This window comes from Oryctolagus cuniculus, chromosome 14, assembly GCF_051225735.1.
Source record: "Oryctolagus cuniculus isolate XC-2025 breed Fujian yellow rabbit chromosome 14, ASM5122573v1, whole genome shotgun sequence".
Classification (NCBI taxonomy): Eukaryota; Metazoa; Chordata; class Mammalia; order Lagomorpha; family Leporidae; genus Oryctolagus; species Oryctolagus cuniculus.
Window position 1 is genome coordinate 90,123,804 of NC_142880.1, and position 24,721 is coordinate 90,148,524.

The 24,721-nt window shown below is 44.3% G+C and overlaps 3 protein-coding genes and 1 long non-coding RNA gene across 20 annotated transcripts in view; 1 reads left to right on the forward strand and 3 right to left on the reverse strand.

Moving 5' to 3' along the window:
• The window catches only part of CCDC125 (coiled-coil domain containing 125), a 48,141-nt gene extending 47,800 nt beyond the window's left edge, over nucleotides 1-341 (reverse strand). For 11 of the 16 annotated variants that reach the window (XR_016220840.1, XR_016220841.1, XR_016220839.1 and 8 more), the window contains exon 1: nucleotides 11-341. The gene's annotated coding sequence lies outside the window, so the exon portion shown is untranslated. The remainder of the gene's footprint in view (nucleotides 1-10) is intronic. The other 5 variants (XM_089313258.1, XM_089313261.1, XM_089313247.1 and 2 more) reach the window with 5 other exon arrangements.
• On the forward strand, nucleotides 341-8,598 carry LOC138845210 (uncharacterized). The gene is made up of 2 exons (XR_011382079.2): nucleotides 341-474; nucleotides 8,296-8,598. It is a non-coding gene; the product is annotated as an uncharacterized LOC138845210 (long non-coding RNA).
• Nucleotides 3,748-24,716, reverse strand: AK6 (adenylate kinase 6). Of its 2 annotated transcripts, XM_089313276.1 has the most exons (5): nucleotides 24,645-24,716; nucleotides 22,107-22,199; nucleotides 8,001-8,059; nucleotides 7,773-7,918; nucleotides 3,748-4,136 (listed from the first exon to the last, which is right to left on the reverse strand). In XM_089313276.1, the coding sequence occupies exons 1-5, from the start codon at nucleotides 24,670-24,672 to the stop codon at nucleotides 3,944-3,946; spliced, it is 519 nt and encodes a 172-aa protein (XP_089169402.1). In that variant the 5' UTR covers nucleotides 24,673-24,716; the 3' UTR covers nucleotides 3,748-3,943. The 2 variants fall into 2 exon arrangements, with proteins under 2 accessions (XP_089169402.1, XP_089169403.1); XM_089313277.1 differs by lacking the exon at nucleotides 8,001-8,059.
• Nucleotides 20,311-24,716, reverse strand: TAF9 (TATA-box binding protein associated factor 9). Its single transcript, XM_051853435.3, has 3 exons — nucleotides 24,645-24,716; nucleotides 22,107-22,199; nucleotides 20,311-21,354 (listed from the first exon to the last, which is right to left on the reverse strand). The coding sequence occupies exon 3, from the start codon at nucleotides 21,325-21,327 to the stop codon at nucleotides 20,533-20,535; it is 795 nt and encodes a 264-aa protein (XP_051709395.1). The 5' UTR covers nucleotides 21,328-21,354; nucleotides 22,107-22,199; nucleotides 24,645-24,716; the 3' UTR covers nucleotides 20,311-20,532.
• Nucleotides 24,717-24,721: the final 5 nt, after the last annotated feature.

Consider the following 24,721-nt stretch of genomic DNA (forward strand, 5'->3'; position numbering starts at 1 on the left):
GCGCGCTCACCTGGCGCCGAACTGCCAGTCCCGCGCGCTCCGCCGCCGCCGCGCGTCCCCCGGGCCAGGTGACCGGCGGGTGGAGCCCAGGGCGGGAAAGGGGAATGCGTCGGCGGCTGCTCAGAGGCCAAAGGCTAGCAAGGCCCACCTCACTCCTACTTCAAAGCCCCCAGGAGTAATCTCCGCAGGCGCAGTGAACGGCGCCGCAGAGTGGGCGCCAGTGCGCGTAAACCGCAGGCGTCCTGAGGTTCAGAGGCCCCGACGGCCCTGGAAAGCGAGGCTTTCGGGACCAGGAAGACGAGGGCGGTGCAGGCCAGAGGAATTCCTGCCACGGGACGCCCTGGCGCTGCTCACTTCCTGCACCGGGCGCGCCTCCTACGATGCGCCACGGTGGTGTCGCAAACCCCAGGAACCCGCTAAGCCGCAACCGCTGTGTTCTTTGTCAGAACTTCTCCAAAATGCAGGACTTTAAAGGTAAGCATATAAAATGTATTATTTAGGGGCAGGCATACTTGTGTCCCGCATCGGAGAATCTGGGTTCAACACCCGTCCCGACCTCTGATGGCAGCTTGCGGGGAGGCAGTGGTGATGGCGCAAATGACTGGGTTCCTGCCACCCGCATGTGAGACCTGGATTGCGCTACTGGCCCCAGGCATTGTAGGCATTTGGGGTGATCCGGTGGATGGGAGCTTTGTCACCATCTCTGTCATTCAAATAAATATTTAAAATTTTAAATGTTTTAAGATTTATTTGGGTCCAACACTGTGGCACAGCAGATTAAGCCACCGTTTGCAGTGCCAGCACCCCATGTGGGTGCTGGTTCGAGTCCTGGCTGCTCCACTTCTAATCCAGTTCCCTGCTAATGTGCTTTGGAAAGCAATAGAGGATGGGTCAAGTGCTTTGGCCCCTGCACCTGCGTAGGAGACCTGGAAGAAGCTCCTGGCCCCTGGCTTCAGATCTGTGCAGTTGCAGCCATTTGGGGAGTGAACCAGCAGGTGGAAGACTCAGTCTCTCTCTCTCTCTCTGTCTCTCTCTCTGCCTCTGTAATTCTGCCTTTCAAATAAATAATCTTTTAAAAAATGCAAAGAAAGCATTTGATGAAATACAACATCCTTTCGTGATAAAAACCTTAAGCAAATTGGATATAGAAGGGACACACCTCAACACAATGAAGACAATGTATTACAAACCCAAAGCCAGCATCATCCTGAATGGGGAGAAGCTGGAAGCATTTCCACTAAGATCTGGAACCAGACAAGGAAGCCCACTCTCCCCACTGCTATTCGATATACTTCTGGAAGTTTTAGTCAGAACCATTAAACAACAAAAAGAAATCAAAGGGATACAAATAGGAAAGGAAGAAGTTTAAATTATCCCTGTTTGCAGATGACATGATTCTATAAATAGGGGAACCAAAAGACTCCACTAAGAGGTTTTGGAACTCATAGTAGAGTTTGGCAAAGTTGCAGGATATAAAATCAGCACACAAAATCAACTGCATTCGTATACACAGACAATAACATGGCTGAGAAAAGACTTGTAAGATCAGTCCCATTCACAATAGCTACAATGTGAGAAATCACTCAAATGAAAATTATGGAACATTTAGGAAAGAAACAGAAGACACCAAAAAATGGAAAATTTTCCACATTCATGGACTGGAAGAATTAGTGTTGTTAAAATGTCTATACCACCTAAAGCAATTTACAGATTCAATGTGATCCCAATCAAAATACTAAGGACATTCATCTCAGATCTAGAAAAAAATGATCCTAAAATTCATATAGAAAAGCAATATAGGCCGGCGCCACAGCTCAATAGGCTAATCTTCCACCTTGCAGCGCCAGCACACCGGGTTCTAGTCCCGGTCAGGGCGCCGGATTCTGTCCCGGTTGCCCCTCTTCCAGGCCAGCTCTCTGCTGTGGCCCGGGAATGCAGTGGAGGATGGCCCAAGTGCTTGGACCCTGCACCCCGCACCCCATGGGAGACCAGGAGAAGCACCTGGCTCCTGCCTTTGGATAGGTGCGGTGCGCCAGCTGCAGCACACCAGCGGCAGCAGCCATTGGAGGGTGAACCAATGGCAAAGGAAGACCTTTCTCTCTCTCTCTCTCTCTCTCTCTCTCTCACTGTCCACTCTGCCTGTCAAAAAAAAAAAAAAAAAGAAAGAAAGAAAAAGAAAAAGAAAAGCAATATAACTAAAACATATCACTAAAGCACTATTAAACAATCAAAATAAAATTGGAGGCATCACAATACCAGATTTAAAGACATATTACAGAGCAGTTATAATCAAAACAGCCTGGTACTAGCACAAGAATAAACATGTGGACCAGTGGAACAGATTAGGGACTCCAGAAATTAATCCACTTATTTACAACCAATTCTTGACAAACAAGCTAAAATCATTCCCTGGAGAAAGGACAGTCTCTTCAACAAATGGTGCTGGGCAGATTGGATCTCCACACACACAAGTATGAAACAAAACCTCTACCTTACACCCTACACAAATTAACTCACAAGGGATCACAGATCCAAACCTAAACCAGAAACCATCACACTCCTAGAGGAAAACATAGGGGAAACACTGTGTGACACTGACACAGGCAAGGACTCCTTGGCCAACAACCTAGAAACACAAGCAACAACAGATAAATGGGATTACGTCAAGCTATGAAGCATCTACACAGCAAAGGAAACACAACACAGTGAAGAGGCAGCCTACAAAATGGAAGAGAATATTTGCCAACTATACATCTGACAAAGGATATCAATCCAGAATATATAAGGAGCTCAAGAAACTCAACAACAAAACAATCCAGTTAAGAAATGAGCTAAGGATATGAACAGGCACTCGTCAAAGGCTGAAATACAAATGGCCAACACACACATGAGGAGACACTCAGGATCACTAGTCATCAGGGAGACACAAATTAAAAACCACAATGAGGTTTTACCTTATCCCAGTTAGAATGGCTGTCGTCCAAAAATCAAAAAAATTACAAATGCTGGCGAAGATGTAGAGGGAAATGTACCCTAATACACTGTGTGAATGTAAACTAGTACAACCATGATGGAAGACAGTAAGGAGATTCCTCTGAAATCTGAAAATAGACCTACCTATGACCCAGCCATTCCAGTCCCAGGAATTTATTCAAAGGAAATGAAATCAGCATATGAAAGTGTTACCTGTACTCCCATGTCTATAGCAGTTCAATTCACAATAGCTAAAATATGTGATCAACTCAGATGTCCATCAACTGATGACTGGATAAAGAAACTGAGACAAATATCATGTTTTCCCTGACTTGTGTTAACTATATAAAGAGTAAAAAAATATGTGATTTATGTCGGTGAAATTGACATTCTGAAATTGTATTATTATTTTAGCCCTTGTCCATATTCCTGAGGAACAGTGGTTTTTCTACTGATTGCTGAATCCCTTATTTGTGGATTAAAGCTGTGATTATAAAGTAAAATAAAGTATGTCATTGCAATAATCAAAAGAAAAGGAAGGAGGAGGGAGCGTGGAAGTGAGGGAAGTTGGGAAGTATCATTATGTTCCTAATGCTGTATTTATGAAATACATGAAACTTGTTACATTTATATAAATAAAAAAGCAATACTCTAATGCTTTATCTTTAGTTTTAAGAGATTATCTGCATTTTTTCTGTTATAAACTTAAAAGTTATCCACCCATTTATTTAGATTTGCTTATTATTTGGCAATCAAAGCATTAAACAATGACAATTTTCAACCTCAATCCTTAATATATATTCATGATATTTGCGACTGTTCAGTTTTCTCATGGAGAAAAGAAATCCAGGCATGAACCTCACATCATCCACCTACTCGTCCTACAGCACAATTTTTACTGCTACACGGGCAGTTTCTACAAGTGAGCAGAGGGGGCAGCAACAGTGACTGAAAGGGCCAGTTCTGTGAGTTAAGAGTTATGGTCCTTGATCCACTGTTCAATCCATTTCAAGATCTGACTTATGTTCTCCTCTAGTTCTTCTGGTTTATTGCTGGGCAACTGATGCACAATCTCTTCCTTGTACGACTCCATTGCTTCTTCATAAAGAACTTGAAAAATTTCACACTGAATATTGTCATTTAGTTTCTTCTCACTATAACCCCTGCAAGGCAAAGAGAAATTAAACAAGAAAAGCAAATTGATTGTTAACTGGTATGAACTGGGGTTTTAGGAACATACCAGAAACTGGAAATTTTGAATACAAGAAAAATCACATAAAAATACTTCTCACAGTCTCTTTACAGACTGGCATCTATAAAGAGACTTCCTTGACATAACAGCTAAACCGAGGATCATGAGACCAACATTTAGTTTCCCTCCTTTTGATTTGTCAGCCCCTCTCTTAATAACCAATCAGGGGGCCGGTGCTGTGGCGTCACTGGTAAAGCTGCCACCTGCAGTGCCGGCATTCCATATGGGCACCGGTTCGAGTCCCAGCTGCTCCACTTCCAATCCAGCTCTCTGCTGTGGCCTGGGAAAGCAATGGAAGATGGCCCAGATCCTTGGGCCCCTGCACCTGCATAGTAGACCCAGAAGAAGCTCCTGGCTCCTGGCTTCGGATCAGCCCAGCTCTAGCTGTTGCGGCCGACTGAGGAGTGAACCAGTGGATAAAGATCCCTCTTTCTCTGCCTCTGCCTCTCTAGATCTCTGCCTTTGAAATAAATTAATTAAATTAAATCTTAAAAATAACCAATCAGTAACCATGAGAACCTACATACCTCAAACCAGATGATCAGTCATGAGATAAGGAAAATGAAATGCATATGATAAAGAATACCATATGTGGGGGCTGGCACTGTGGCTCAGCGCTAAAGTCTCCAACTGCAGCACTAGCATCCCATAATGGGCACCAGTTTGAATCTAGGCTGCTCTACTTCCAATCCTGCTCCCTGCTAATGTGCCTGAGAAAGCAGCGGAGGATTGCCTAAGTGGGTGGGCCCCTGCACCCACATGGCAGACCCAGAAGAAGCTCCTGGCTCCTGGCTTTGGACTAGCTCAGCTTTGGCCATTGTGGCCATATGGGGAGTGAACCAACAGATGGAAGATTCTCTCTCTCTAACTCTGCCTTTCAAATAAATAATCTTTAAAAAAATCATATACTAATTGGATATTTGATTGCATAAATGTATCTGTACTTTCCCAATTTCAAAGACACAGAAAAAAATAAATTATGGGATCTTTAAGGCAGATGCAAATTATCCAACTAGCTAGCTAGTTAAAAAGTTACAAATTCATACTCAAACTTGTATGAATCATAATTAAATTGAATTATTTAAAAGATGACTGCTTTTATGAAAAGACAACCCATACAATGGGAGGAAATATTTGCAAATCATATATCTTAAAAGGGATTTGCATCTAAAATATACTAAAAACTCTTATAACTTAGTGATTAAAAGACATGTAACCCAGTTAAAACTGAGGAAAGATCTGGATATTTCTCCAAAGAAAATACACAAGTGGCTAATAAACATATGAAAAGATGCCCAACATTATTAGGTATCAAGAAAATACAAATCAAAAGCCACAATAAGGGGCCAGTGTTGTGGTGCAATGGGTTAAGCCTCTACCTGTGATACCAGCATCCTGTATCACAGTGCTGGTTCCAATCCAGTTCCCTGCTAATACGCCTGGGAAAGCAGAGAACATGGCCTAAGTATGTGGGCTCCTGCCGTCCCCGTGAGAGATCTGGATGGAATTCCTGGCTCTTGGCTTCAGCCTTGTCCCAGCCCTGGATGTGGCGGCCATTTGGGGAGTGAATCAGCAGATGGAAGATCTGTCTCTCCCTCTCTGTCACTCTGCCTTTCAAATAAATAATTAAATCTTAAAAAAAAGTAAAAAATAAAAAGTGGTTAACTTTACAACTACTTTAATGGTTAAAAAAATTTTTTTAATATTTATTTTATTTATTTATTTGAAAGAGTTACAGAGAGAGGTAAAGACAGAGAAAGAGGTCTTCCATCTGCTGGTTCACTCCCCAAATGGCCGCAATGACTGGAGCTGAGCCGACCCAAAGCCAGGAGCCAGGAGCTTCTTCCAGGTCTCCCATGTGGGTGCAGGGGCCCAAGGACTTGGGCCATCTTCTACTGCCTTCCCAGGCCATAGCAGAGAGCTGGACTGGAAGAGGAGCAGCTGGGACTAGAACTGGCACCCATATGGGATGCCAGCGCTTCAGGCCAGGGCTTTAACCCACTATGCCACAGCTTCAGCCCCAACAAAAATATTTCTTAGCTCTCTCAGTTGTTTGATACCTTAGTCCTTGACTATTTGTACAGATAGTAACAGGACATGTACACCATACGTTCTATATTGCTTCTATGCTCAAAAACTTTCAATGCTTTTCACTGCCTAAAGAAAGAAGGTGAAAGTTTTAGGTTCAGCGCCAATGTAATTTTCCCTGTACCTTTGCTAGTATGTTCCTTTGTGCAATGTACAAGTGACTCATTTAACAGTGGTTAGTCAGTGAGAACTACAAATTCCAAACCTGACTTCAGGCAAAGTCCTGGAGCTTCCTTGAGAATGCATTCCATATTCCTCTAGAATCTTCATCTGCTCACAGTGTGGCTCAAGACAGTGCAAAAAAAGTTTTTTCCTAAAAATTTCGTTTTTGGGGGCCGGCGCTGAGGCACAGTGGGTTAAAGCCCTGGCCTGAAGCGCCAGCATCCCATTTGGGCACGAGTTCGAGTCCCAGCTGTTCCTCTTCCAATCCAACTCTCTATTATGGCCTGGGAAAGCAGTAGAAGATGGCCCAAGTCCTTCGGCCCCTGCACCCACGTGGGAGACCCAGAAGAAACTCCCTTCTCCTGGCTTCAGATCGGTGCAGCTCCAGTCATTGCGGCCATCTGGGGAGTGAACCAGCAGATGAAGACCTCTCTCTCTGTCTCTGCCTCTCTCTGTCTCTCTCTGTCTCTGCCTCTCTCTGTAACTCTGTTTTTCAAATAAATAAAAATAAATCTTTGAAAAAAATTTTTTTTTCTGGTTATATCAAATCTGTTCTATTGATGTGATTAACTGAAGTATTTTTTTTTTAGAGGCAGAAAAAGAGAGAGAAGGAGAGAGAGAGAGAGAGAAGTCTTCTATCCACTTGTTCACCCCCCAGATCGGAAGCCAGGAGCCAGGAGCTTCCCTGGGGTCTCCCACACAGGTGCAGGGGCCCAAGGACTTGGGTCATCTTCTGCTGCTTTCCCAGGCCATAGTAGAGAGCAGGATGGAAAGTGGAGCAGCTGGGACTTGAACCAGCGGGATGCCGGCAGTGCAGGTGTCAGATTTCCCCGCTATGCCACAGTGCCGGCCCCAGAAGCATTTCTTAAAGGTTTTGAAATAGTTATCTTGTTATTTTTTTTTTTAATCATCTCTATTTCTGGGGTAGGAACAATTTGAGTGAGTAATGTTCATCCAGTAAGCAAAGAATAAGTTTTGGCTGGGCTGTTTGCCTAGGAAGGGTTTATTTTACATCAAGGAAAAAGCATGGCTAACTGGCGTGCCTACACAGCATATTTTAGTGAATCAAACTGCCAGTTGGGATACCTGCTTACTGAGTTAGAAATGCTTGCTTGTGTTTTACAAACATACCTGTTTGTCGTAGATTCAGAATGATGGTACAAGATTTGGCTTGTAACAAACCAGAGCGGTCACACTTCCAAATAAAATCATTTACCACAATAGTACTGGCCGATTTCAGGAACCTGAATGTAAGTTTATATTATGCTTTAACACTTCCACGTTTGTCCTTTCTTACCTTGTTTCCAGTCTTTTGTACAACACACTGGTATCTGTTCTCAGCACAAAAACTATATGAAACCAACGTTCAGGGAAGAAATCACAGCCGTGGTAATCAACAATAACGCCACCATCTCTCATCTGGGTATCTAACTCATCTATTACCTATAAAAGGTGAAAAAGAAACCGGAGGTCAACTTTCCTATTAAATTCAACAAATGCACACTTTTCATAAAGTCATACTTACTCTATCTTCATCTAAAATGGGACAGTTATACTCTTCATCAAAGCCATCATATAATTCACCTACAAAAGAATTATTAGCTTGTTAAAAGTGTATTTTCTAAGTAACTTTCAGTAATAGGAAAAGAAATATATCATGAATTAGTCTTTCAGATATACTGAAAAGAGGCCACTAATACAACAGATGTCACATGAATATAAAATATAAAGAGTAATCCTGACAAATTAGAATTTTGTATGGAGGGTAATATGGGTAGCAAAACAAGTATATCTAAAACTGTTTTAAATACTAATTAAAGGGGCTGCCACCTGTGATACCGGCATACACTATGGATCCCAGTTTAAGTCCCAACTGCTCCACTTCCAATCCAGCTTCCTGCTGTGTCTGGGAAAGCAGTGGAAGATGGCCCAGGTACTTGGGCCCCTGCACCCATGTGGGAGACCCAGAAAAAGCAGCTCCTGGCTTTGGTCTGGCCCAGCCCTGGCAATTGCAGCCATCGGGGGAGTGAACCAGTGGATGGAAGATCTGTCTGTCTCTCCCTATGTAACCATGCCTTTCAAATACATAAAAATAAATCTTAAAAAAAAAAAAAAACTAAAAAGGATGAATAACCAACTTTATAATTTGTGGGGCTATAAGAAGAGGACTGTATTATTTTTGGCAAATTACGGATTGGTGGAAAGAGGGAACACATGGAATGATACAAACATACACATTAAGAACAGTTAAGGGGCTAGTGTCACAGTGCAGTAGGTTAACTCACTGCCTGCAATGCTGACATTCCCAAATGAGTGTCAGTTCAAGTCCCGGTTGCTCCACTTCTGATCCAGCTCCCTGCTAATGCACCTGGGAAAGCAACAGTATCCTTGCCATCCATGTGGGAGATTTGGATGGAGTGAAGTGCCACTGGGTTCAGCCTGGCCCAGCCTCGGATGTTGTGGCCAACTTAAAAGTGAACCAGCAGATGACAGATCTTTCCCCTCTCCCTCTTAATCTCTCTCTGCAATTATGCCTTTAAAATAAATAAATCTTTTTTGTTTTTAAAAAAGAGAATAGATTAAGTTCCAAGTTTATTAGGCCAGTGATATGAAACTTAATAAACTTAACAACAATGATATGAAACTTAAGTTATGAAACTTAGCAATTCCAGAAGCAAACCCCTGTCACTGAGCTCACATCTTCCTAGGAGCTGGGGAAGAAGTCAGTAGTGAGATCCCCTGGGGGGCTGGCACTGTGGCACAGTGGGTTAAAACCCCAGCCTGCAGTACCAGCATCCCATATGGGCGCCGGTTCAAGTCCCGGCTGCTCCACTTCCAATCCAGCTCTCTGCTATGGCCTGGGAGAGCAGTAGAGGATGGCCCAAGTCATTGGGCCTCTGTGCCCATGTGGGAGACCCGGAAGAAGCTCCTGGCTCCTGGCTTTAGATCAGCTCAGCTCTGGCCATTGTGGTCACTTAGGAAGTAAACCAGCAGAATGGAAGTCCTCTTCCTCCACCCCCCCCCCCCCCGGCTCTACCTCTCTCTGTCTTTCAAATAAATAAAATAATTCCAAAAAAAAAAAAAAAAAAAAAAAATCCCCTGGCAGTATCTTTACTTCTTGGTTTCTAGTTTCCCAAAAAGCCATTCTTCCCAAGAATTCGACAGTCACATTAAAAAGTCTTGATTGATGGGCAAAGCTGTACAGAAGGCAAACTTAACATCAGAACTTTCCAACAATAACAGCTGGCTTTCAAAGAGAGGCTGATCCAGGAGAGCAGACTTAGCAATCTCATCTTCTCTCCCTTATATATACCTAGAGTATATCTGCTCAAATGCAGGTAGGCTTAGGCCATCCTTTAGCCATTTCTAAAAGCATGTTACTGTATGTACTAAGTCTTCTCAACCTTTTCCCCTTAATATTTTGGTACAGGTAAAATAAGCATGAGTTCTGAGGTGATAAAGGGTAGTCGGAGGTTTTGTGGAGGGCACAGGGGCAGTTCTAACTCTGTCTTGCTTGGAGGACCTGTGGTCTGACCGGTATATATGAGCCATCTCTCTAGGCCTGCCATACTTGGCTATTGCTCAGAAACTCTGATTAGCCTAAAAACTTAAACTGCCTTTGTGTCAGGGAAACTGGCTAACAATTTAGGACAACAGCCTAATTCCTTACTTTATACCACAAACTCCAAACAGATTAAAGAGCTAACATCTTATTTCAAAGAAAACCAGTGGAAAATTCACCTAGAAAGAAACGATTCGTTCAACTTAATCAAGCGACAACCCAAAAATGATTCAATCATCAAAATGCTGAATCTCTGTTCAATGAAAGATAGCCAAACTTTTAAAAAAGAAAAAACCAGACTGTAGTATGACAAAGGACTGAAAGACAGATTGTGTAAAGACCTTAAAAATCAAAATAACAAAAGTAGTTCAATGAAGAAATACTAAGGAAAGAACTGATGGGGCTGATACTGTGGCGTAGTGGGTAAAGCCACCACCTGCAATGCCAGCATCTCATTTGGGCGCCAGTTTGAGACCCGGCTGCTCCACTTCCAATCCAGCTTCCTGTTAACATTCCTGGGAAAGATGGTACAAGTGTTTGGACCCCTGCACCAACATGGGAGACCCAAAAGCAGCTCCTGGCTCCTGGCTTCGGCCTCTTTGGCCTAGTGCAGCCCTAGCCTTTACGGCCATTTGGGGAGAATCAGCAGATGGAAGATATAACTCTTTCAAATAAATAAATCTTAAAAAAATTCACATAGGATAGAGAAGTGGAAAAGACAATTCATGAACACACATGAAAAAAGTTGAACTTCCCTAGCTACTGAAGAGATGTAAATTAAAATGACCCTTTTTGTTTGTTATATGTCATATTTGTTCACAGATTTCCACTACCATTAATTCCTAATTAGAAAAATGATAAAATGATTAAAAAGCTCAATAAAGAAATAATCAGGAGCCGGCACTGTGGTGTGGCGGATAGAGCTGCTGTCTTCAGTGCTAATATTCCACATGGTTGCCAGTTCGGGCCCCGGCTGTTCCACTTCTAATCCAGCTCCCCGTGATGTGTCTGGGAAAGTCCTTGGACCCCTGCACCTATGTGGGAGACCCAGATGAAGCTCCTGGCTTCAGATCAACCCAGGTCTGGCCATTATGGCCATTTGGGGAGTGAACTACAAGGTGAAAGCTCAATTGCTTGCTCTCTCTCTCTCTCTCTCTCCCCCTTTCTCTCTGTAACTCTGCCTATCAGATAAATAAATCCTAAGAAAAAAAGAAATATTTAAGTCTTGGTTTGCCAACTTAGTAAAACATACAATTAAAGTTAAAAGGGATATTCGAGTTCATGGAAAATGTGTATTATGAAAAAAACATGAGGATTTCAAAATTTTTTTATGAAAATAAACATCTTTTAATTCTACCATAAACTTTGAAAAGTACCCTCATACTATTTAGTCTAGATTAGGCAGCAACATTAAGTGTTATGCATAAAAATAATTCAAAGTTGTCTGCAGAAAAGCAAAAGAAAAGTAAACTGGCAGAATTTGGAGAATTTTTCCATGTATTATTATTATTATTATTTTTTTTGACAGGCAGAGTTAGACAGTGAGAGAGTGAGACAGGTCTTCCTTCTGTTGGTTCACCCCCCAAAATGGCCACCACAGCCGGTGTGCTGTGCCAATCCGAAGCCAGAAGTAAGGTGCCTCCTCCTGGTCTCCCATGCGGGTGCAGGGCCCAAGAACTTGGGCCATCCTCCACTACCTTCCAGGCCACACCAGAGAGCTGGACTGGAAGAGGAGCAACCGGAACAGAACCGGCGCCCCAACCAGGACTAGAACCCGGGATGCCGGCACCGCAGGTAGAGGATTAGCCTAGTGAGCCACGGCGCCGGCCATGTATTATGTTTATAATGCAGCTACACCTTAGTATGCATGGTGCACAGGTTCCAGCATGCTCCAATGATCAAGTTCCTCACATAAAATGACTTATTTGCATATAACCTTCTGGAATCCTCTCATATACCTTCAATTATTTCTAGATAACTTACAATACCTGGTACAACATAAATTATACGCACAATTATCATACTGTATTGTTTAGGAAACAATGACAAGGAAAATAGTCTGTACACATTAAGTACAGGGGCGATTTATTTTCAAACTTTTTTTTATTTAACATGCCAAGAGTCAGAGTTCCCATCTTCTAGTGCTACAGTTTTGGCTGGGCCAAGTAGGGCGCTAGAAACTCAATCCAAGCCTTTCACATGGGTGGCAGGGACTCAACCACCTGAGTTCATCACCTGCTGCTTCCCAGGGTACATGTTAGCAGGAGGCTGAAATTGGACGTGGCGAGGACTTGAACCCAGGCGTAGCTTAACTACTGGGCCAAAAGCCTGCCCTGATATGTTTTCAAATATTTTTTATCTGCAGTTGGTTGAATCTGTGTACATGAGGGAAGGGCCACCTCTATTTGTTTGTTTTAAACAATGCCACAGAGACCCAAACAATATTTACAGCTGTTCTGCAATGTTGTAATCTCGAGTAGATAATCATAGGGTTCCTTCATATACTAATTCCTTGATTCTAAAAGACTACTGAAATCTTTTTTTTTTTTTTTTTTTTTTTTTGATAGGCAGAGTGGACAGTGAGAGAGAGAGACAGAGAGAAAGGTCTTCCTTTTGCCGTTGGTTCACCCTCCAATGGCCGCCGCTGATCCGATGGCAGGAGCCAGGAGCCAGGTGCTTTTCCTGGTCTCCCATGGGGTGCAGGGCCCAAGCACCTGGGCCATCCTCCATTGCACTCCCTGGCCACAGCAGAGGGCTGGCCTGGAAGAGGGGCAACCGGGACAGAATCCGGCGCCCCGACCGGGACTAGAACCCGGTGTGCCAGCGCCGCTAGGCAGAGGATTAGCCTAGTGAGCCGCGGCGCCGGCCAAGACTACTGAAATCTTTAAAGGTACGTGCTGCCTAAAATAGACATTTATAGCGTTATTACCTTTTAGAACCAAATTCTTTATATTGCAATGCAAAATTTCTTCTGTTCATGTATTTTAATACTTTAATCCAAATTTTTAAACATTCATTTCAAAAATATATATCTGGGGGCCAGCACTGTGGCGCAGTGGGTTAAAGGCCTTGCCTGAAGCACTGGCATCCCATATGAACGCTGGTTCTACTCCCAGCTGCTCCTCTTCCAATCCAGTTCTCTGCTGCGGCCTAGGAAAGCAGTAGAAGATGGCCCAAGTCCTTGGGCCCCTGCATCCATGTGAGAGTCCCGGAAGAAGCTCCTGGCTTCGGATTGGCACAGCTCCAGCCGTTGCGGCCATCTGGGGAGTGAACTAGAAGATGGAAGACCTCTCTCTCTGTCTCTACCTCTCTGTATAACTCTTTCAAATAAATAAAATAAAAATCTTTAAAATAAAAAATATAAGGCCGGCGCCGCGGCTCACTAGGCTAATCCTCCGCCTAGCGGCGCTGGCACACCGGGTTCTAGTCCCGGTCGGGGCACTGGATTCTGTCCCGGTTGCCCCTCTTCCAGGCCAGCTCTCTGCTGTGGCCCGGGAGTGCAGTGGAGGATGGCCCAAGTCCTTGGGCCCTGCACCCCATGGGAGACCAGGAGAAGCACCTGGCTCCTGGCTCCTGCCATCGGATCAGCGCGGTGTGCCGGCCGCAGCGCGCCTGCCATTGGAGGGTGAACCAACGGCAAAAGGAAGACCTTTCTCTCAGTCTCTCTCTCTCACTGTCCACTCTGCCTGTCAAAAAAATAAATAAATAAATAAAATAAATGTATCTCTGAATGTATTAAATATCATATACCAGTGACCAAAAGGATAATGAGGATTTAATAGTGATCAAAACAAACAGGACAAATACAGCCCTTCCCTCAAAGAGTCTACCTAAAATAAGAGAACAGACAGATTACCTGGGAATTATACTGTAACACAATGTTATGATTCATGGTGTTATGCAACAATAGGACTGTGACTTCACACAGACCTGGTCTATTAGAGAAAGCTTCGTGGAGAAGTGACTTCTGAGCAGAGACATGAGCAGTTAGCTAGGGAAAAAAGAGGTAGAACAGAGTAGCCACCCGGCCCTCCAGGGAGGGAGTACAGGTGGTAAGGGGTCAAATAAGCTGTGGTCAGATCAAAAAGGAACTTTAAGGTTGTACTGATTTCAGACTTTATCCTAAAACAAGAGAAAATCACTAAAGCTTTACAAGCATGAAATGACATCATTGATTCCCAAGTTTTTAAAAAATCATTTTGTTTAGTGGGAGGAGAATGAGGTAGAAGAAACCAAATCCAAAGAACGCAGGGATACCTGATGGAGGCTACAAAAGAATTCTAGGTGATTATTGTGGTCTGTTTGAGAATAGTTATCTATGGAGAATGGAGAGAAGTGGAGGGAGTCTAAACTTCAAATGTCAAAGATGGTAAATTTATGCTACTTCAAAAAGGTTCCATTGCAAGTAAATCTAGTTATCTATGCAGATTTACTAGAGCAGAGATCAAAAGCTTGATTTGGCTAAATGATTGCAAGATCAGAAAGTTAAATCAATTTCCTAAACAAAGCTTTATGGGTTACAGAAAATCCAGGTTAAAGATATGTTAATTGCGGGGGTGAGCACCTGTGCTGTGGTTCAGTCACTCCTTATGATGACCATAGACCATACTGGAGGGCCTGGTTAGGGTCCTGGCTTCTCCACTTCCAATCTAGTTTCTTGCTAATGCACACCCAGGGAGGAAGCAGATGATGTCTCAAGTACTTGGGTCCCTGCCATCCATGTGGGAGATACAGATTGAGTTCTAGGCTCTTGGCTTTGGCCTGACCCAATCTAGCTGTCCTAGCCATTTGGGAAGTGAACCAGTAGATAGTGAAGAACCAAAGTGACTCCATTTTTTTAAAACAATAAAAAAAGCAGCCTCCGTTTCCCATAGCAGACCCGGGTCCTTGTGAAAGCAGGCATTCAGGCATTCCAGAGGTATCAAAGCTTACCAGGGACAGCTAGCTCGGCAGGCCAAGGACAGCACAGTAGAGACTGCTGAACAAAGTAGCTCCCTGCGCCCAGAGCTCCCGTGCTGTAAGCCCCGCTGTAACTCCCTGTACGCAAAGCTTCCGTGCTGTATGTAACTCTTTTTTCCTGCTGATGTAGCCCCTTTTTCCTTTAAAAACTCTCCCTAACAAAGACCGGGCCTCACTCCTTCCTCTGCTGTGCCGGTGGGTTGGATGGGTCCCTGTCGTGGCTTGTACTCCCGAATAAACCTTGCTTTTGCAGTTCGGTGTGATCGACTCTCTGGGGGTCTCTGCGGGGATCTAACGATCTGGGCACAACATATTTTTTGGTGCCCAGCAATAGAAGATCTTTCCATCTTTACCTATATGCCCGTCTTTAAAATAAAAATAATACATACCAAAAAAGCTTTTAAAATGTTAATTGCAAAAAAAAAATTGATTATGGGACCAGACTTAGGTGGTTTTTTAAAAAAAGATTTATTTATTTGAAAGGCAGATTAGAGACAGGCAGAGAGAGAGAGAGAGAGAGGTCTTCCATCTGCTGATTCACTCCCCCAAATGGCCACAAAGGCCGGAGCTGTGCCATTCTGAAGCCAGGTTCTTCTTCCCTGGGTCTGCCCCACAGGTGCAGGGGCTCAAGGACTTGAGCCATCTTCCACTCCTTTCCCAGGCCATGGCAGAGAGCTGGATTGGAAGTGGTGTAGCTGAAGTTGAACTGGCGCCCACTTGGGTTGCTGGCACTGCAGGCGGCAGCTTTATCTGCTACGTCACAGCGCTGGCCCCTAATTATTTTTTAAAGATTTATTTATTTTGAAAGCAGAATTACAGAGAATCTTCCATCCACTGGTTCACTGCCAAATGGCCACAAGGAAGCAAGGTGCCAAGAGCTTCTTCCAGGTCTCCATGGGTTCAGGGGCCCAAGGACATGGGCCATCTCCCATTGTTCTCCCAGAAGCACTAGCAGGCAGCTGGATCAAAAACAGAGCAGCTAGGGCTGAAATGGGAGCTGACATGGAATGCCAGCACAAGCAGCAGCTTTACCTGCTATGCCACAGTGCCATGCCCAGGTAGTTAATTCTTACATTAAAATACCTTCTCAGTATTGTCAAACTGTAAAATCATGGCATTTTCCTTAGAGCTGTCCCTTATAGTGGGAAGCTATATATTTAATTTTATGGTGCTGCCAATAATTAAGACATTTTCAGATCTCTTCCTTTGGAAATGAATTTACATTTACCTCAACAAAACGCCTGTAACTGTAACGCAATTAGTACATGAAGTTACAGTTCAGGACTGTGTGTGGCATGGCAGGTAAAGCAGCCTCCTGCAGTTCCTGCATTCTACATGGGCACTGGTTCATGCCCCGTTGCCCCACTTCCTATCCAGCTCCCTGCTATGGCCTGGGAAAAGCAGCAGAGGACGGCCCAAGTGCTTGGGTCCCTGCTTCCATGTAGGAGACCTGGAAGCTTCTGGCTCCTGGCTTCAGCCTGGCTCTGCCCTGGCCACTGCAGCTATCTGGGGAGTGAACCAGCTGATGGAAGATCTCTTTCTCTCCTCTCTGTAACTCCTTCAAATGAGTAAATAAATCTTAAAAAACAAACAAAAAGATGAGCGCTTTAAAAATATCATGCTCTTAGATAGAAACAACTATGTATGTTGCGTAGAAGACATGACATTTGAGTTGGGTCTTCCAGCTGTAACACGGACGACAGCACCTCCGGAGCACACCGTGCACAAACACATGGAGGTGGGAGATGCTGTTTAACAACAGTGTACTGTGAATATGGAAGAGGACACCAGCAAGGTGATGGCTGCTGACAAGGCTAAACGTAAATTGTGACCAGTCTGCAAAGACTAGTAAGAAATTCCAATCATGTCATTGTCCCTCTCCTCTCCACCTTTTAAAGGAAATGAGAGTAGAAGAGGGATGAAGATACTACTACAGAGCTTGAGTTGAGACTCTGGGATTCTAGGCACAGCACTAAAAGACTAGGGGTAGAGGCCCTAGGCAGGTATTTTAAGTCATTAAGACTCAGGGGGCCGGCACCACAGCTCACTAGGCTAATGCTCCGCCTGCAGCGCCGGCACACCGGGTTCTAGTCCCGGTTGCTCCTCTTCCAGTCCAGCTCTCTACTGTGGCCCGGGAAGGCAGTGGAGGATGGCCCAGGTCCTTGGGCCCTGCACCCGCATGGGAGACCAGGAGGAAGCACCTGGCTCCTGGCTTCAGATCAGCGCAGCGCGTCAGCCATAGCAGCCACTTGGGGGGTGAACCAACGGAAAAAGGAAGACCTTTCTGTCTCTCTCTCTGACTCTGCCTGTCAAAAAATAAAAATAAAAAATAATAATAAAAAAAAGACTCAGAGGTCAAGTGACTGTGTGGAGCCAGTGAAATGTGATTTGTTTTGTGGGAGACAGGAATCACTTGGGGACAAGTAAGATTGATAACTCAGAATGTTTGAAATAATTTGGAAAAACATGTCTGGGAACAGTCTAGTTACATCTAGGAGTGGTCTAGAAATTGGGAGTGACTACTCCTGAGTGAACAAGATTACTAGAAGGGCAGAATTAAAAGATGGATGCAGTGAAATCATGGGACAAAGAGGTGGGAAGGCGAGAATCAGCTGCGAAGATAAGGAGAGAGGACAATGGGGTTAGTTTCAGTCTTTCAGTGGTAGCTGCTGAGAGAATGGGGTTAAGAGGTTACAGCAGGCATTTGCAAAGGGCCAGACAATACACTGCAGGCGTTTTAGGTTAGTCCTTTGGACTATCCAGAAACAGCAGTAGCTTGTGAACCCCTGGGTTACAGATGCATGATTTTCATGTTTGAGTACTTCAGCTATGCTATTTAAAATGGGTATAATGTCCAAGTATATAATTTTGCCTAGATCTCTGGGAATATGGAGTTAAGAGCAGACTCAAGACTAATAAAATGACGGCAAGAAAGTCAAGGATGCTACCAAGACTGTAAATGTTTACATGAGGAAAATGGTATCAAACAAAGAGCACTCCCAAGAATAGGGTAAGAAAAGCATTCTGATGGTCACTCCACCCTCAGGACTCCTAACAGTTTTATCAAGTTTAATTCTCAATATTTTTCCTGCCAAGGTTCCAACTGGATTAAGGATGACCTCTTGCAAGTAATATACAGAAATTCAACAGTCACAGTGGCAGTAAATTCCATTTAGAAATGTTTAAAACCAGGTTGTTGCTGTACGCCTCATTTCTCCAGTTTCTCCATCTCCATACTATTGACATCTGGAATATGGTAATTTGTTAGGATGGTGGAGTTATCTGGAATCACAGAATAAAAAAATTTTTTTTTCTCTGAGGCTCAGACCTTTCTCATGAAATCAATTTATCAATAAAGCACAAAGAGGGCTGGAACTATATACACAACCAACTAAAATGGTTTGAGTACAGGAAGGAGAGGACATAGTGAATACAGACAACCGTGTCATAATGGACTGTCCTTGGTCAGGTGTTACTATTCCCTTCAATGATACTCACAGATTCCACAGATACTTCATTAAACTTAGTAATACTACTAAATTGAGTTGGTGAGAGTAAAACATGACTGAAATTGACCACAGCAACTCCAGGACCAGCAATGTGGTGCAGCGGTGCTTTGTCGTGCTGCCTCCTGCAATGCGAGCATCCCATATGGGTGCTAGTACGAGTTCAGCCCACTCCATTTCCAATCCAGCTTCCTGCTAACGTGCCTGGGATAGCAGCAGAGGATTGCCCAAGTGGTTGGGCCCCTGTACCCATGGGGGAGACCCAGATGAAGCTGCTGATTTCAGCCTAGCCCAGCCTCAGATGCTGCAGCCATTTGGGGAGTGAACCAGCAGATGGAAGATCTAACTGTGCCTTTCAAATAAATAAATCTTTTTTAAAAAAATCTATAACTTTGAAATCATCTGTCAAAAATGCTAAAACTTAACAGCAAGGAACTTCACATAGGTATAAAATGGAAAATAAGTAGCAATGAACCAACACAAATAAACATCTAAGCATTATAAACTGCAGTCTAAACATCAGACTTGGATTAAAAATCAGTATGGGGTGAACATCTGGCATAGTGGTTGAGACACTGCTTGGGATTCTCACATCCCATCCCAAGCTCCTGATTCCAGCTTCCTGCCAATGCCCCTGGAGAACAGCAGGGAATGGCTCATATAGTTGTATTCCTCCCATCTAGGTGGGACACCTGCACTGAGGTCCTAGATCCTGGCCAGTCCAGGCGATTGCACCAGCAAATGGGAGCTCTTTCAAACACAAACTAAAACTTACCTGCAAAACTAGAAAAAAACAACTTTAAAAGGAGGTGGGCATCATGGTTAAACTGCAGCTGGGAATGCCCATATCCCTTATCAGAGTGCCTGGAATTGAGTCCGCCTCTGCTTCAGATCCACGTCATTTCCTGCTAATGCACCCAGGAAGGAATACTTGGGTCTTTGCTACCCACGTGGGAGACCTGGATGGAGTTCCTGGCTCCTGGCTTCGGCCTGGCCCAGCTCAGGCTGTTGCAGGCACTTGTGGAGTAAACCAGCAGATGGAAGAACTCTCTTTCCCTGTGCCTTTCAGATAAACAGAACTTTTTTAAAAAGCAAGGAGAAACCAAAAGATGCCCAGGGTCCTTAAATATAACCAATGGTACCTAGAAGTTAGGGGAATCAGGGCCACCGCCTGTGACCCCTGTATCCCATATACGGTTCAAGTTCCAGCTGCACCACTTCTGATTCAGCTTCCTTTTAACGCACCAGGGAAGGCAGTCAAAGATGACCCAAGTACTTAGGGGACCCGGCACCCACATGTGAGACCCAGATGGGGTTCTAGGCTCCTGGTTAGAACCCAGGCTGTTGAGGCCAGTTGGGGAGTAAACCAGCAGACTGAAGAGCTTAACTCCACTTTTCAAATTAATAAATAAATATTTTAAGAAAAAATAAGTTAGTTTATTAAAAGTTGAGGAATTACGATAAACCCAGAAAAGAGGATTCACTATAAATGAAAACCTTCAAGTGGTCTCTCCACAGGAGTCTGTTATACTTCAGCAATGTGGGAAAATACACCCTAAGAGTGTGTTCTCCAGGGGTCATATTGTGGGAAAATACACTCTAAGAGTGTGTTCTCCAGGGGTCATATTGTGGGAAAATACACCCTAAGAGTGTGTTCTCCAGGGGTCATATTATGATCTAAGCATCTGAAGACATTAGAGGTTACATGTTAATGGACTACAACAGCTTGAAGTTATTACAACTATTACTGCTGTTAACAATGCACAAAAACTGCGTTTTTAAAAACATAATCGCCACAGTACCAATAATCAAACAGATAAACAACTTTATTTTTTACACTTAAAGGCTGATGAAAAACCACTACTAATCTTATTAAAGAAAATCCAACATTTCAACTGAAAACTATACTTATATATACTTAAATACTATACAGGTTTTCTCAAACACAACTTGAAAACATCAAACATACTTGTTTAATTTCAGTACAATGGATTCAAGACCAAGTACACATGACATGCATCAAGGTTAGATTACAAATTATCATAGTCATCATCATCATCATCGTCATCGTCATCATCATCGTCACGTTTTCTTTTCAATGCATTTGTTTCACTGGCAGTATTCTGTGATGACACCATATTAGTGGTAATAAGAATGTTTTTGGACCCAATTAACGATGGATTAATGAGAACATTCTGAACTGCTGATGTTGCAGGAATTGATGCCTTCACAGCGGGTGACTGTGAAGCAGGCATCTGTACTGTGAACCTCTGTCCTGTGAGGGACATTGGAGTAGCTACTTTAGTAGAAACAGACATGGTCTGTGGAGTTGGGGTGCCTAGTGTGGGAGTACTTGGTCTGCTAGTAACTGACCCAACACTTAACCGCGGAACCGTTATTCTTCCTGCAGAAGTAGACGCCTTTTTCTGCAAAGACTTAAGCCTATAGTTCGGAGCGGTTAAACAGTACCTATCAGGTGGCAATCTAGGACCTGAATATGGTTTGATCAATGGCAAAGGGGTTTGATTTCTTTGCCTTGCAATATCTAATAAAAAATCTCTTGGGGGAGGAGAAGTAAAAGACTGGTCAGCACGACACTGGATTGCCAACCGCACATCGTCTGCATCAACAGTAGCTTTCTTAGCATGGCTCGAATAAATCTTTGCATCATCTAGAATTGTGGTCACATATCGGAATGCAAACTCCAACATCTGATTTATAACTCTTGGCTCATATTCTGTAATCCCCATATCCTTCAGGATTTGTGCCATCATCTGTGCATCTTTCGGCATGCTCTTGGGAGAAGCCATCTTGCCAGACTCCATGATATCCGGTGATCAAACTTTAGATCACTTGAAAAAAATATGTATATTAGATCAAACTGAAAAACTTCAGTAGCAACTTCTAGGAACTTAGTTTTTTAAAATATGCGTTATATCCTTTAAAAAATAAATTTAAATTTTAAAACATGTTAAATATTTTTAATTTCAACAAGACACACTTAAAAGTTTCCTTTACTTACACTTACTGAGTTCCTACCCTGTTAAAAATCATTCTAGAGTATAAAAAGATGAAGACAAAAATAAAGGACTAACTAAAAAACTAGGGGAAAATATGGTTAAATCTGTAAAAACATGCACCGCTTTGAAATAATCTAATACTATAGAACAATCATATTCTACTGCTTGAATTCAAAATTAATCTTTCTAATGTTGTCAATTTACTCACTGTCCTATATATGTGTGGCATCACCCAAACCTCTGTGTTTGTCCAACTCAAAACATTCTCCTTCTGCCTCATATTCAGATCCCAAGTCCCAATTTCTTCATGGAAGCCTTCCTAATTATTTCTACTCACAAGAATTGCTAGCCAATTTGGGGAGAAGGAGGTGGAAATAATCAAAATAAAAAGGACACAGTATTGGACACTTAGTATCTTCTTTTTCTGTAGGCTCCGGATAGAGCACAAATTCCATAATAGGAATCTGTCTCTGCTTTTGTACCCTCTCACAATACCTAACAGTACCAATAATTCCACTAGTCGACTGCAAGAAAAACAAAAACAAAAACAAAAACAAAAACCCAACACTAAAGCATCCCCTTACCTTCTCGAGCTAAATCACCCACATTAACGTATTTCAGTCCTGATCTTGATGCAAGTTCTTTGCCTAGTGTGGTTTTCCCAACCCCTGGAGTACCTGTAAGACAAATCACAGAAAAATGCCTATGAAATACTATTATAGACTTCAACTACTTCCACCCTTTGTAAGGTTCTTAACAACTTTCCTAGTAGGAAAGCAACCAGATGTGAATATACAAAACCACCTAATCAAAATCTCCCAGGGCAGGTGTCTGTAGAGGTTAGGATGCCCACCTCCCATGTTTGAGTTTAGACTAAGTTCGGTATTTGGCTCTGACTCCTGACTTCAGCTTCCTGCCAATGCAGATCCCAGGAGGCAGAGGACTGCTCAAGTATCCAGGTAGCAGGACTGAGTTGACTTCCTGGTTTCTGGCAGCACAGGCATTTGGGGAGTCCATCAGTGGATGAGAACATGCATGAGTGCTCTCCCGAATTAAAAAAATTTTTCTGCAAAAAAGCTCTGGATGTCAGAATCACGCAATGTTTCTCCATGGGTGGGAATACAAATTCTGACTGCTGCCACCAACGTCAGACTGCCCACAATAAAATCAGCCACCTCAAATCAATTACTGTCATTTATTTGCTTTTATTTTAAAAGATTAAGAAATTGTTCATTGGCCGGCACCGCAGCTCACTAGGTTAATCCTCCGCCTGCGGCACAGGCACACCGAGGTCTAGTCCCGGTGGGGGCGCCGGATTCTGTCCCGGTTGCTCCTCTTCCAGGCCAGCTCTCTGCTGTGTGGCCTGGGAGTGCAGTGGAGGATGGCCCAAGTGCTTGGGCCCTGCACCCCATGGGAGACCAGGAGAAGCACCTGGCTCCTGGCTTCGGATCGGCGCAGCGCGCCAGCCGTAACAACCATTTGGGGGGTGAACCAACAGAAGGAAGACCTTTCTCTCTGTCTCTCTCTCTCACTGTCTAACTCTGCCTGTCCAAAAAAAAAAAAAAAAAAAAAAAAAAAATTGCTCATGGAACAAACCTTAGTGTGGGAACCACTGTAACTAGTCTTTTGCATACCTTTCCGAAGAAGTCCTATGCATGTGTGTCTATACACAGAAGTAGGTGTAGGTAGCATATCCTATGTGCGAAAACACATGCCACTTGTATTGCCTTTTACATAAATGGTAATACTATGCATTGTTCTATACCTTTCCCCTTTTACGTCTAAAAGAATTATATTCCAAGATAATCAAACGCATAATTTTCAGCTTCTCAATGTTTAATGACACTTTAATGATTACATCTGAGCATTATTAACATGTATAAATCCAATCTCCACATGCAGGACATTTAACCCCTGTCTACTATATTATACCAAGTCTGAACCCTGGACTCAACTTTCATTAAAATATTCACACCAGATTTTTTTTTTTACAGCATTAATCAGGACACTAATCCATGCAAATCAGATGCTGCAAAATCTTCATCATAATGAATCTCAGAGACTAAAAACTCACTAGCTGAGGGGCTACTGCGCAGCACCTAGGAACAGTCTTTGTGGGCTGCCAAAAATGTCAAGTTTCGTTAAATGTTGGAGGAAAAGAAACTTTTCAGGGTTCAGGGCTGTGGAGTAGGGGCAAAGCCGCTGCCTTCCACTCCAGCACCCTGTACGAGTGCCCGTGGTGTCTGGCTGCTCCACTTCAGTCCGGCTCCCTGCTCAGGGCCGGGGAAAAGCAGTGGCAGACGGCGCAACTGCTTGGGCCCCTGCCACCCGTGCAGGAGACCCGGGTGAAGCTCCTGGCTTTGCCTGGCTCAGCCCCCGCCACTGCGATCCTGCCGGGAGTGAACCAGCGCAGCAGATGCGAGATCTGCGTCTCCTCCCTCCCTCTCCCTGTAACTTTCAAACAAACAAATCTTCAAAAAAAAAAAAAAAAAAAAAAACACAACTCTTCACAATCTCTTAATACTTCGATACGCTCCATAGATTCCCCCACGAACGGCGCAGGACGCTCTCAACGGACACGTCTCAGGCCTAGAGGCCCAGCGTTCTAGCCGCTTCGCTGGCCACAGCGGGTCAGTGTCCGAGACCCGCAGGGGCTCACGAGCAGCCGGGGGCTCCACAGCGTGCGCTCCCATCACAAAGGGAGGCAGGCGCCTGGACACTACCCCAGCACACGGCCGCAGTGACTGCACGCGCTCCGCCACGCCGCCAGCACCCGCGCCCACCCGCGAAGGCCCACGACGCGAGGCCTCCGCCATGGCCGACACACTTCCGCACGTTACCTCCGGGAAACCCCAAAGCAACCCGACCAGAGACGCCAAAGCTGGCTTTCCGAGCAGAACACCAGGGTCTCTACTATAAAGATAACGGAGCCTGCCCACACGGGAGCGCCGGGTCCCGGCCGGCTTCCCCGCGCCCCGCGCCCGCCCCCGCCCCGCGCCGCCCCGCAGGCCCCGGCCACCGTCGCGCCCCGCGGCCCCCGCCCGGCCGCCCGCTGCAGCCCGGCGCTCCCCGCCCGGCGCCCGGAGCCCCCCGCGCGTCCCGTCCCCGCCGCGCGCCCTGACCGGTGAGCAGAATGTTCGGCAGCCGCATAGTCGTCCCGGCGGACGCCCCGAGCGCCTCCTCTGCGCGCGCCCTACGC